This window comes from Thermobia domestica, chromosome 10, assembly GCF_964235325.1.
Source record: "Thermobia domestica chromosome 10, izTheDome1.hap1.1, whole genome shotgun sequence".
Lineage (NCBI taxonomy): Eukaryota > Metazoa > Arthropoda > Insecta > Zygentoma > Lepismatidae > Thermobia > Thermobia domestica.
In genome coordinates, this window is record NC_137463.1 from 238876858 (window position 1) to 238891302 (window position 14445).

General features: G+C 34.5%; 1 protein-coding gene across 1 annotated transcript; it reads left to right on the forward strand.

Annotated features, from left to right (window-relative positions):
- Nucleotides 1-677: 677 nt before the first annotated feature.
- LOC145661862 (uncharacterized) lies at nt 678-2351 on the forward strand. The gene has a single exon (XM_081727203.1). It carries the CDS (start codon nt 678-680, stop codon nt 2349-2351), a length of 1674 nt encoding a protein of 557 aa, XP_081583329.1.
- The last annotated feature ends 12094 nt before the right edge of the window (nt 2352-14445 follow it).

Here is a 14445-nt window from a genome sequence, read left to right on the forward strand (position 1 = left end):
CAGATACTTTTGCTTAACGAGACTGTAATGGAGAAAAGAAGAGTGAATCTCCTTTTACAACTATCACAGAGACAATCCTCAGTGCATTCTGACTTAACCTTTTTTGAGCTCTTAATAATCACAACAAAATACAATGGAAACATTTGTCCCATAGAAACAAATATTGTAGAAAATTGTTAACACAAAATAAAAAGATGAAGTACAGGATCACCCATACTCAACACTAAAATCCAAAAGTTCAAATTAGTGAAACTTGGTATCCGACTTAGTACTGCAAAACTTAGTTATTATAGAATATGCTACCAGTAGTTTAAGCTTTACCACCAGGAATAAATGATTACGTCATGCAACACGCAATATTGACGTATAAATGAACTGATTTATTCTTATATTTTCACACTTTCCGTTCTCTATTTCATATATTGAGTACTTATGAAAGTTTATGTTTTATAAATGTCAGAATAATATGCTTCGTTTATAATAAGCCTGTAGTGAATGGTTGCTAATCTCAAATGACTATTTATTTCCAGGTTCTGAATTTATGGATCATCTTTACTCTGTTTCACTTGGTGTCAACTTCAAAAATTTTGTTTCAAACGATGAACTCTACTAAAGACATGGACACACCATACGACATACTACAAAATATACTACATTCTGAATGCCAGTTGTGTACCATGATTTTAGAAGATGAAGTTACAATTGAAAGGAAAATTTATCAGAATCTCAAGACTTCGCTACCTTTAATTAATGGAAATACTCGAAATATGAAAAATTTGGAATCGATGGATAAATTTCTTGTTAAATCAATGGACGAATATTGCGAAACATTTATTATTGCATCTAACAACATTTGTAATACACTTCATTCAATTCAAAAGGCATACACATTTTCAATTCAAAGAACAGTTAAAAAGTTGATATTTCTGGAACAAGGTACTAGTAATCTAAAAGCAATAAATGCATTGCGGAATTGTGCACAAATAATGTACTTTCCGTACCTTATAATCGTAAATATTGAAAGTGGAGAACTTGCAGTCAACTCATCAAGAACATATTCGGTTACTTACCACTCGCTTGGAAATAACTTACTTCCTAAAGGATTCAAAATTAATAGATCACTCAACAGCTACGATTTCAAGGAATATATTTCGAAAATAAATGGAAGAAGATTAAATGATCTACAAGAAGTAATTATAGATCTGGTTTTGGGACCATATGCTCCACAATGTGTATTGAAAGGTTCTACTTTTGACGGCTTTGACTACAAAATAATGACTGAATTTTCAAAGAAGCATAACTTTACTTGGTCAGTGACAGTCGCTGAACCATACAACGCAGTTCAATCTCTGAATATGTCTTTCGATAGTTTAATGCTAAGTGATAATCATCATGTTGGAATACCTGGTTTAGGTGTAACATTCGAACTTTTGCCTAGTTTCGACTACTCTGTTCCATATTATTATACTGATTTGGTGCTTCTGACACCTTCACCGAAGTTGAAGAAGAATTTATGGTCAATATTTTCTCCATTGTCTACTGAAGTCTGGGTAGCAATTGTAGGACACATTTTCTGTAGTTCGCTTCTGTTTTACTTCTTTTCACTCTTACATTTGCTGTGTTTTCCTATCCACACGAGGAATCCCTACTTAGAATATTCATATTCATTGTTGCATTCAATCAGTGCACTAGTTGGTTTGGCAGTCCCAAATATAAAGTATTCTATAATGAAACACCTGTTTGTTTGCTGTTTCTTTATATCTACAATTTTGAACACAGCATATAACTGTAATCTGGTCTCTTACATGACTATTCCTGTATACGATGCACCCATAGACACTTTTGAACTATTTATTGCGTCTGTCTTACAATGGAGAGCGGTTGAACTTTGGGCATTTTCCAAAGATCCAGTTGATCCTTTACTACGAATCATAATTGAAAGATTTGTACTGATAAAGGACTATATGGATCTGAACCTTCTGGCAGATCAAGGGAAGTTAGCTGTTCTTGCTGAAAAGTTCCCATCTGGATATCTTGCATATATTGGATATCTAGACCTCGACACTAGAAGAAAGTTACGATTGATGAAGGAACGTCTTGAAACAGGACTTCTTGGAATCACATTCCTTAGAAATTCTCCTCTCGTAGTACCTTTCAATAACATGTTAAATTTTTTGAGGGGTTCAGGTATCATCGGTCAATGGGAAAGACAATTTATACGTAATAATTCTGACATTTCATTGGTTAATCAAAATATGGACAATGAATCTCTCCTCATAATAACAATGAATGATATCAAAGGAAATTTTGTTATACTTATAATTGGACTTGCCATGTCTAGTGTATTATAAGTTGTGGAATATTTTACTAAAGCAATAGTTTGTTAAGAATAACTCCCATGTAGAATCAAATTGAAGAAAAAAGATTAAAATTATGCAAGTTAATGTCTTTTAGTGTATACCTGAAGGATAAAGAATTAAATCATATATTTTAAATCACTTTTTTCTATGTAATAATATCTCCACTTTAATGTTTGCTGTATGTGCAATTCAAAAACTAAGAATTCAGTTCTTTCTTCACATAGAGAACACTTTGTAGTTTAGTTCGGTTATTCACTGCTAAATTAACAAGTGTTAAACTTTCCCGTGATTATGTGCTCCAAATTACGTTATTTCGTTTGGTTATTGTACTGACTAACAAAGCGCTACTGAATGCTTATTACTCTACTGAGAGACACTGGGGAGATGCTATCAGTTACAGCAACAGAACTTTGTCCTTGTAGTCTGTGGGTACTGGACATGAGGATAATCGGGAAAATGACAACTCAGCAGCTAAAGATGCTGCTCTCTAAGAGTGTTGCTTTTTTAGTTACTTTCTTGTTATATACTTTCAGCTTTATGGTGCGCTCTCGCCTAGTTCTTGATTTTTGTTTGTTTTAAGCCCTTTCTTTGCATTACTTATGTATGATTTATACTGTAGCCAAAAAAGAAAACTTCTTGGCTACTTGTTGAGGATAGAAAAAAATTATGAGAGAGGATTGAGTGAGAAGTACACTCAAAATAGTACAGGAATTAAATGAATAGAAGAAAATTTAAATAAATGAGCATCAAGAAAATATGCCAAATGTGTGATTCAACAAATGTAAGTTAACCCTCGAGAAGTCGCGCTGAAAAAGTAACGCGAGTAGTCGCGCGCGGTCAAAAGGACCGCACGAATATAATGTGTTGCAAATATCGTTTTAAACATTTTTCTTGTATTAGAAACGTACTTTTGTATATTTTCTAATTAAGAGGGAATAACATTTTTATTATTATAATAAGTTTTACAGTAATAACTATTAGAGAAACCTACCATTAGACATGTCCATTTTTTTATTTCTCATTTGGAATAAAATGTTACTTTTTTTCCGTTACATATTTATTTAGATAGATAGCTACGCACTGGTTTTATTGAAAATTCTAAATCTGATGGTGATCTTTTTGTCAATTCTGGTTCGTCTAAAATTAGAAATGCAATAGTAAATTATTTAAAAATATACTATATAAACATAACACTAAAACAAAGCTTCACAGCGCATTTTACATTGAATTAGAGCTCACTCGTAGCTAAGCGGTTAGCATACACGCCTTTGGTGTGGAACTTCCGGCTTCGATTCACGGTGGGACCTCATGTGGTTCGGATCCTGCGTTAAGCAGTAGGTCCACGTCTTACATAGCCTTGATGCTGAAAAGGGCGCTAAATTGAAATCAAATCAAATTTACATTGAATTATTTTAAGGTGCTGTTATTTTGAAATTTCACCCATACAGCACAACATTGAATTATTTTAGGTTATCTTCAAATTTACACTGTTCCACATTTCGTAGTTGCTTATTTCGTCCTCTCCTGCTCTGACTACATTCGGGAAATCGCTGGTTATTTCTGGGTTTAAGATCTTCAGATTCGCTCGCATACTCCCCACTTCACCTTTCGTGTCCACTCATTTATATATATATATATATATATATATATATATATATATATATATATATATATATATATATATATATATATTTGTTATGATCTTCCTTAGACAAAGCTTCCAAGAGATCATCTCGCCTGATTTATCCAAATAGTCCATTCCTGACATTTCCCTTCATCGTTTTAAGCTGTTCATTTCTAATTTTCTCTTTTTTCATACTTGGTATCAGTTTGTTAACTCTGTCGACCTTTTTTCTGTCCATTAAAATAATATTTACGTTTATAAAGCTTAAAACATCAAAGCAAAGGTCACGTCCAGAGCGAAACACTAAGAAAAAAAACATTACACGGTTAGTCGCGCGCGGTGGAAAGCACTGCAGAATCACTAAACAATCCCTAGTAGTTAAACTAAACAACAGATAACGGAGTGATTGAGCAGAAATGTTCGGGAAGGTGAGGGGGAAGATTAACTAGACCGAAAAGTCTGTCGGACAAACAGAATGGACACACGATCGAAAATAATTTCCCTGCGGTGCTTTTGACCGCGGCGCGACTACTCGAGGGTTAATAAGCTTCTCAAGAATTTATCGAAGTAGCAATATCATAATTAGGAACCAACGGATATCTTCTAAATAGACTATATTTAATGATTTCACCCATAATTTTGGTTTATTGACAAGCTACCGTCAAAATTTAAGGTAATGCAAGAGAATGCGTTTTCAACCAAATCACTTATTAAGCGTAGGAGCAAACGGAGAGCTAATAATCATATCTTAGATAATCAAATCAGTTTTTTATTTTAGAAGTAGAATCTGTACTTCTCGTGGAATAAACTTAAACAGTGACAAATGCAGTTTAAGTATCTGGTTTATCACTAAGCAGTATTAATACAAATAATTCAATTGCATTCTGTAGTTTTGAAAACATAAATTTGGTTTGAGAATTAAAGCAGCAAAATCGAACACGTACTTCGCGTTAAAACAATAACTTTAGAAAAAAGTCTGACAACAATTCTAGAATATCAGCTTTCTCTAACAATTAATTATAAGGAAAATACATTTCAAGAGAGCATATTCTTTATTCTAACTTTCAATCAACTTTTGTACATCAGCTTTAGTGTTTACTATTCATATCATATTTAGTATGTTCAAAGACCCAAAAACAAATATAAAGGCGCAGTGGAAGCGTAGAGATTTTATTAAACAACATACATATGAAAGCCCTGTCAAGACACTGGACATCCCATACATATTCGACATAATGGAGTACTCAAAATATATGCATATAATAACATTGCATTAAGTATCAACTAGCTTTCCTCGCACTTGACTCGCTGTACTTTAGTGGCATCTGTTTCTAAAGGAAAGTACAAGAAGTCACTTCCAACCCATAGAACTTGCGTGTTTTTTTTTGTGTGTGTGCGTGTGTGTGTGTGCGTTGTGACAGTAAGTACAAGGTCAAACTGGTCCAAGAGATCGTGTAGCAAGTAAAATATTCAACACGAAGCCCACTTCCGATCTTCAGTCACCTTTTAGTTGCAGTAACGGGATGAGTGCTCAACGACGTTTGATACGTCAACTGTTTATGTATGTGTTTGGACTTAGGAATAACGCTGCAGTAGTAAATCAAAACGTTTGTCATGAGATAAAGGAAGAGTCTGTGAACCTCAACACATCAACTTGTTGTTTTCATAAATTTTGGACAGGCTTAAAAAGTGTCATAGATAGCGTAGGTACGCTTCCCCAGCGTAACAGATCGTAAGATTATACTACACGTCATTAAGAAAAATCCATCCACCAGCACATGATGATTGTCAAACTAAGTAGTATGTCTTAACCTACAGTAGTATGTCTGATTCACGAACTTGGCAAAACCACAAGGGGTTGTCACATTGTGTCATGTGAGTTGACCTCAGCTGACGCCCAGAAAACTGTTTGTTTGTGCCGATAACTGTTGTAAAATACTCGTGATGTGCATTTCTTGAAACATATTGTCGCATGGGACTAAAGTGAGTGTTTTTCTGAAATCCGGATGTGGAGAAACAGTGATTGAGCAAGGGTCATCTAAAAGAGCTATTGGAAGCAGGACTGTTTCACGCATAAAGTCATGTTCTGTGTTTGGTGGAACTACGGAGTTGTTAATCCCTACGAAATCGTTCCTAACGGCTTTACCATCAATGACGACCATTGCCAACAATTGAAGCGAATGTATGCTACACTTCACCAGAAATATTCTGCACTGGTGAACTAAAAGCACGTCCTGTTACAACAGGACACAGCAAAACCTAGTCGTCCCAGAAAACGCAACGTAAAATTTATGAATAAGGTATTAGAAATACATTCACCATATACTCCTAACCTTGCTGTTTTAGATTACGATCTGTTTCGGTGCATGAAACACTTGTTTAAATCACGATGTATCACTAACCAGCAGGAGGTGAAAACAGAGATATGACGTTGACATGGATTCTAAAAACAGATAGGAAGGTGGCTATAGACAGTCCAATTCAAAAAACTATACTTTGAATGTTAACATGTTTTCTTTGTACTCTTACAAATACAGAAATGTTGTGTACCAGATATTGTAAGACTTGATACATCTTTGTAAAAAATATATATATATATATATATCTTGCAATATCTAAATGTATTTTATTGCGTTAATGTGCTTATCCCAGAAAATGTCATTAGGACCATCTTTCCAAATTGGACACCACGCAATGAAACTTAAGTGGTATTTCACCATAGGAGGGTGAAATTGTTTAGAATCATGGTATATCGATCAAATCATGGTATCGTTTCTATATCCATATCATTTCCATACTGTTTGAGAATTAGTTAATAGACTTTGATCGGTGAATACATCATGATTCTGTTCTGTACATTGTTATCGTCTAATTGTGTTTCCTTGGTATTTGTGCTTTCGTAAGAAGAGTTGTTTGTTTGACGACGCATCTATTTAGTACTGCAATATATAAATACAATTGGAGTGATTGCTCATCTGTGAACTGTGGCTGCGATGTCATTTGCAAATTTGGATCATTTCACTCTGGGACCTGGCGGCCCTGGATCCATTGAGCATATCTTAAATCTATTCATTTCCTTTTATCCCGTATTAACTGTTCTCGAGTCTTGTAAGGATTGCTAATAATATAATAACAAAGCAATGAAAGTGTGGTAAACATCTACCACACTATCAACGACCAATTGAAGGCATTTAATAAATTCCTTCAGATCTCTCAACCTCGTCCGCATGCAACTGTGAAATTTGTATTGAGTGCTTGTAGAACTACCTGCTTCATGATCATCGGCACTTTGCATGCGTTCGTTGTTTCAACGAAACATCTGACATAAATCGAATATTTCTTTTCGAAAGCCAGCTACTGAACCAGTTAGTTATATGAGGGTCAAGAATATCCGCTCTGAGCAGAAAATCTTTAAAATTGGTTCTTTATTTTAAACTTTCAAATTATGCTATGCATATCTGTCGGAAGTCTTTTAGAATGGTTTCGTCCGTCCATCCGTCCGTCTGTCGATAGGCATCAGAGCGAAGATCATAAGATATATTGAGAATCTCTTTCTTACAATCGATTCAGCGTCCCAAGATAGGTTCCATCTGCTTCTTTTACCCTATACGAAAACAAGAAGTGGTTTCCGGTTTCAACCATTTCCAGTTTCAACTTTATCATCATAGGACAAAAATACTGAGAGATAGCAGGAGCGTTCTTTTTACAAATGATTCAGTGTCTTAATGGGAATATATCAACACTATGGCATGAATCTACATAATCCAAAGTGCTTTAAATTTACTATTACTTCGGATTTGAATAATTGTTTCCAGAGAGAAAAAACAGTCAGAAATATCCTGATGGGATTTTGTTTCAAATAATTCACTATTTCAAGCAACTTAAATGAAACAAACCATGACAATTCATAATACACTACCAAAGTTGAAAGTAGTTCAAATTTAGTGTTTCGAATTTAGTAGTTCAAATTTCGATTTTAATATTGATTTCCAGAGAGCAGAAACGGTAACTGATATTAAGATGCAGCTTTCTGAAATCGATTCATTTAACAAGACTAGGTTCAGTATTCTCCCTTAACCCTCTATTATCCCGGAAATGGTTCCAATTACCTTTTTCGGTTTTAACATGTATCGCTATAAAACAAAATAATATTCTGCAAACGATTCAGGGTCCTAAGAGAATATGCCTTCAAAACCCGCTATATTCTGCCAAAATTAAAGTGCTTTAAATTTACGAATACTTCTGGTTGCAATATTTATTCCCGTAGAACAAAAATGGTAAGAGATATCGAGATGCAGTTTTTGGACTCGTATCAACTTCCCAACGGAAGATTTTACTTCGTTCCTTAACTCTCTATTCAATCCGGAAGTAGATTAAATTGTAGATTTATGTTTAAACATTCATGGACATAGAATAAAAGTACTAAATGATAGCCAGTAATGGCTTTTTTATGGATTCAACTTCCGAGGATAAAGTTATACCTTTAAATATTATTAATGTATTGCAACCAGAAGTTGTATATGCACTACTTCAAGTTGGAATATTGTATTGTAGCATAGTTTCTAAGTGTGTTACAGTTCCACACTGTGAAACGAAAATCATTGCTTTAAACTACCGACAACTTTCTCTGCGGCATTCCCAAATAAGGCACAATACAAAATGTGCTACATGTGGATTCTGCCAAATGTTTTACTGCTTCAATTTTCTTCCCAAGAATCTACAATAGTTTGCCAAACGAACAACAGCATATGCAGTAGTGACTTTTTAAAATTACTTTTCATACATATTATACAAGTGTATTATACTTTTCATACAAATGGTTGAGTGGCAAGAATTTCAAAGCAAAGAGTAAAATATAATCATGATTGTTGAAGTTGTAAATTTTATATTCATGTCTTCAATAATCAATGAAGAGAATAAAACATATAAATGGAGTGATACATTCTACTTTCTGTATATTTCTTCTTCCCTTCAGCCAGTCTGCAAATTTTGAAATTTGTAAACAGCTGACATAAATAAGACTCTGTTGTCATTTGTAGATCCAGGAGTTCCGTGCTTTCAGATTAAATCAAATTGGGAGACGGGAAAAAAATTAAATATTGTTCCAAATTCAGGAAATTGCTTACAATAGGGTAGAGTTGGTAACCCTTCATAGATCTATTGATATAAAATGGAACACAAGTTGCCTCCAACTGTCAATTATTTCTGAAGTTAGTATTCTACCTAATTTTTCGTAACCGTCGTAACTACCTTATAATTTTAGGTCATTATTTTTTCAGTATTTATACTTCTATGTCTTTGTTAACCTGATTTTGTCTACTTATTACGATATAATATATGCTTTGTTCTTTGTGATATCGTATATCTTTCACAGTATTAGCTTACAAAACAATATTTTTCAGCTTTATCTTGTTGGCTGATAAGTAAACTAACTACGCTATAATAAGTAATACATAAATAATTAAACAAATGAAATAGCGTGTTACAAACGAACGATATGAAATAACAACGTAATAATCAATAAGACCACAGATACGTTTAAGCTCAGTTGAAACTCACTTCCTGTCCAGAGTTTTCTTTCTACATTTTGGAAATTCAGATAAATCTAAGGATACTGGCGTTATTTCTTCTGCTTATTTTACTGTACCTAATATAATATGTTCTATAATGAAACTGGAATTTGTTTTGAGGCTATAATATAACATTTTACTTATAACATTAAATACAATTTTACTTGTTAATTAACTGCTGCAACGGAAAATGTACTCTTTTACAGCCAGATATCACCAGAAGGTAATATTTGATTTTATTTGTTAACAATGATTGGCTAATTTGTATTTTACTTGTTCTGTGATCCTAGCATTACATATTCTGTGATTATCATCTATGATTGCTAGATTGTGAAAAATCAAGATTGAATATCTTAAAAAATAATACTTTTCTCCAGCTCCCTCGTGAATAAGCGGTTAGCGTACGCAACTTTGGTGTGGGTGGAAGCTGATGTGACTCAGATTCCACATTAAGCTGCAGACCCACTTTTCATATAGTCTCGCTAAAGGATTGCTAAACTTTGAAAAAAAAATTAAAATAACACTTTTCCCCTTCCTTAGTAAGTGTATACTGCGCGTGAATTATGTGCGCTGATTCTCGTTGTTGGAATTTAGGTAGATTAAAATTTTAGATTCGGGTGTAATTTCAAATTATGGATTGATTCCTCTTTGATATAGTCACGGTGTAGAAATTGACATTTTTTCTGATCTGATCTTTATTGAAGACGAGGACTTCAAGAGACGGGAAGTGGGTTTAGATCAAACGAATCAAGACATATAAATATGAACGAAAAATGAAATAAACTATTTGAAACTATTAAACTATTTGAAACGATAAAAGTTCAGAATTGCAATGTACAGTATATACTAATGTGAGAACGCTAAATATAATTGAACTATCTTACAAGGAAAAAGCATAATTTGGTAAATGAACTTCCTGCCCATTTTTTTCAAGGTGATGGTACACATTTAGTGTTCATATTACAAACTGTAGAGCGCAATGACCTAATACACCAGAGGAAAAGCGTCTTAAAAATTCCGACTCGTCTCATATATCGAACGTGTCGCGAGTTCACCAAATGACGTCGTGGCAGAATCAGTAGAATGTGTGACTCATTTGCCAAGGGTCCAGCATTCGATTCACGCTGGAGTAAACATTTTCATTTTTTTGCTTCAGCCAATAAAGTAGCCACTTGTAGCTACAAGTAAAATGTTAATTCACCATATGCTTATAATCTTTGATAGGCTTCACGTGTAGATCAAGCGCTGCGAAAAAAGGAATGAAATTCAGTTCGTTCGGCTTCTATAGGCTACTATATTTTACTCGACGGGAAATATTAAATCAAACTTTAGAATTAACATTTATACTAAACTATTTGATATATTAAATTCAAAGTACCAATGTCGTTTTACATCTTTGCGTTATACAGTATCCAAATTTTTCTTTTTTTGTTTTCTGCCAATATAATTGATCTCACTGATGATCGAAATCTAAGAAGGGCACAGATACTTCAAACGACTTACAGTTGTAATATTCGTTCTCCGTTTCCAATGGAAGTGATTTGCATTGTGAAACAGCTCAGATCTGAAATAAGAGTTCAGAATTCTGTTTGATCTACAAGGCTTTCAATTGGGAAATTAAGTCATTGGCATCTAGCTTTTCAGAACTTTTTGCCGTGTATTTGTCGTTTTTGACGATCCCTGTCTCTGTTAGTTATGCAGAGAGATTGTTCTCAAAATTGAAATTAGTATCAAACTATGTGAGAAGCACAATGGGGCAAAATAGCTTAAGTAATCTAGAACTGCTCTTAATAAATGCGGGCAAGCTGAAAAATGGATTACGGGAGTTATTAAAGGATTATACTGACAAGAAAGCAAGAAGGAAACCATTCAATTAATTCCTGGTACTCTTCATTACGATGGGCGTCGCTGACTGCAAAGACGAAACTCCATCTTTCATTCTGAAGTTTATTGAATAAATTATATGTACAGCAAAGCGGTTTCCATTTTTTAATATTTAAGCCTAGTAGTTTCATGCATTTAACTCATTATTCAGAGATATAGGAAAGTATGGTTATTTATTATGTTATCTATAATTCCACAAAAAATTATTTTGAGGGCGGGGCACACTCGATATTCTCTTGCAGGGAGGTCCATGAAACGTAGTTAAGCCACTGGGCCACAGTCACGGGTTCGTACTAAAGGAGTGTTGCATTTAGAGTTGGCTATATTTATACATTGCAATTTAATTGCATCATCGTAACCACTCAGAAAAAAAGAAATGAAGCCATCGCGAGTGAAATAAATTGATCGAATAGTGAGAAGAATAGTGTTGTTGCTAGCGATTAGTATTTCGTTTTTCTTACATATTTTTCTCCCATTCGCCCATAGTCTATGCTTTACGAAAATTTGAAATGCAAATGCTAGTGTACGTTAATCCAGTATCCAGCAATGATGGCGCATGCAGTGATGTTCTTCAAATATTTCTGTGTATATTCAGATATTTGCTGAGTGTAATACACCGCTATTAAATAGTTGTGTAGTTTATGTTAACGTGCACAAGTGACTAGCTTACACAGTAATTTCTGTTTGTAGTTATTTACTTATTTATTCTTACTTTAAGCGTGAATGTTTGCATGGAGATGAATCAATTGTCGTTTGTGTATAGGATAGGACAGATATCATAATATTACTATATTCCTACGGCAGGTTACTCCCGTAGCAGGGTGAAAAGGCATCCCGTCCTTAAAGAGTTTCGTTTCTGTTTATGAGTAATATAGTAGTAGAAATTCAAGGTCAGCACCCTTGTGAACTGCAGCGATTTGCAAATTTTTGTCTTAATTTCCTTTGCCATCACTAAATAATTTTATTTCTTAATTGTTGTATATTTATATTCATCAAAATATCGTAACGTTCTTTGACTTAGATTTTCTCTATCTACCTCTTATTCTTCTCCTTAGCTATTCTAAGGAGTCGCATATTTTTGTAATATATACATTTCTAAATTAAGAGACCACACCATCCTTCCGGTAAATCCGGCAGTAATCCCCAGGAGTTTGCCCAGATACAGTGGGTGGTAAGAATTTCATAAAGTTTTTGTTCTTTATGAGATTCTTATCGACGACATGGACCCGTTCTCGCACATGGAGAGACATTTGTGGGTCACGAATTTAATAGGCCATTTGTTCTGGCATATTAACATACATGTTTGGCTTTAGAGTCGACGGTTATAGCGCGGCATATTTTCTAGATCCGATTGCCATTCTTGTAGTATCTACTTTTCTATCTTACCTTCGTCTGTACACTTCTGCTCTCTTCTTCTAGTTATCCTCCTATTTCTTCTCTAAGGTCTTTTGTTTTTCGTAACTTGCCCCCCATTTAATTTGGCAATTTGTTTAATCAGGTAGTATGGTTGATTTGAACTTACAGATATTATTTGGAGATTAGTTTTTATGTAAACGAAGGATTTCATTACTTTCCCCGATCGGTTGCGATACAATTAATACGTTCTCTTGTTATAGTTTGCGTAACGTTAATGAACACAAAAATCTGAATGTGTAGAGTATACCGCCTTGTAAAAAGTGTTACTTCTTTCCTTGTGTTGTAAGATGCCTTATACCCTAACAGCACAATTACATAGCGGGCATAAGCCTATCATGTTCCCTCAGGTACATAGGAATGTGTCCACTATGTGCCTTATAAACTTCTGAGAAAAATCACATGTATGGCAGGTGATAGCCATAGTCTATGCCCGCCCCTAGACACATGCCTGACATGTACCTGGGGAACGTGCCTAGTATGTTCTAGGTATGTTCCGCATGCCGTAAGCGTCAATAAACCATAAAACTACTTCCCCAAAATATGTTAAATCGACTATATGCGTAATGTGTTTACATTAAGGTGAGTCTAAACAACACTTTAAACAAGTAAAAAATGTATGGTTATCCTAAGGTGGGCGCGAACCACCAACGGTTAGATTAGTAAACGCGTGCTGTTTCAACTTTTTTTTCTTTTTTATTGCGAGAAATTACATATCATATGTATATATAATAAGAACAGAAAAGTAATCACAAATTACAAAGAACACCAATCAATACAATTAAAAATCAATCACATGAAGTATACACACAAACACAGGCGAAAAAATTAGGAAACAGCAATTGGGTATTGAGCAAAATGACTCAAGCGTAGATCTGATGGCATTATTTTTAAAGAGCACTGTATTTTAAAATGTACATTGCTTGTGTCACCAGCTCATCTTCGGTAAGTAATATAGCCGCTGTGTGAATAGTTAATCACACTGGAAAAGGACGTGAGAAGTGTTTGAAATCAGGCAGAAGATGAAACGGCTCAGTATTAATAAATTGTTGTTCAACACGAAGTATACGTGCTATAATATGTGTATAGCTACGCCACAAATGCTGGATGGATGGACATGTTGGCAAGAGATGGATGAGTGTGTCAGCTTGTCCACATCGGATACATTGACCATCAGGTGGAAAACCGATTTCCCATGCTCGATGGTTAGTAAAAAATACATTATGCACTAACATATACCATAACTCTCTCAATCCAGGTGGTTAAAAAGATGAATTAATATTATGCCAAATTTGCGCCCAAGAACAATTGGGATGGCAAATAACACATTTAGGGGGATATAGAGATAATTTGCATAATAAGTTTACAATTTCTTCACAGTCATATCTTCAATAGCTGTGTAATTGATAAGAGCACAAGAATTGTCCAGAATGACGGTGCGTAGGCAATGGTAAGGTTGGGACCAATTCCAAATATAAACAGGTAAACTGAGAGTCACGCGTCGAAGGCAACGCATTATATGGCACGCGGAGAAAGACTCAGAAAAGGAAGCTAACAGCTGGCACGTATGGTGCAATAGCAGACAACGATCTTG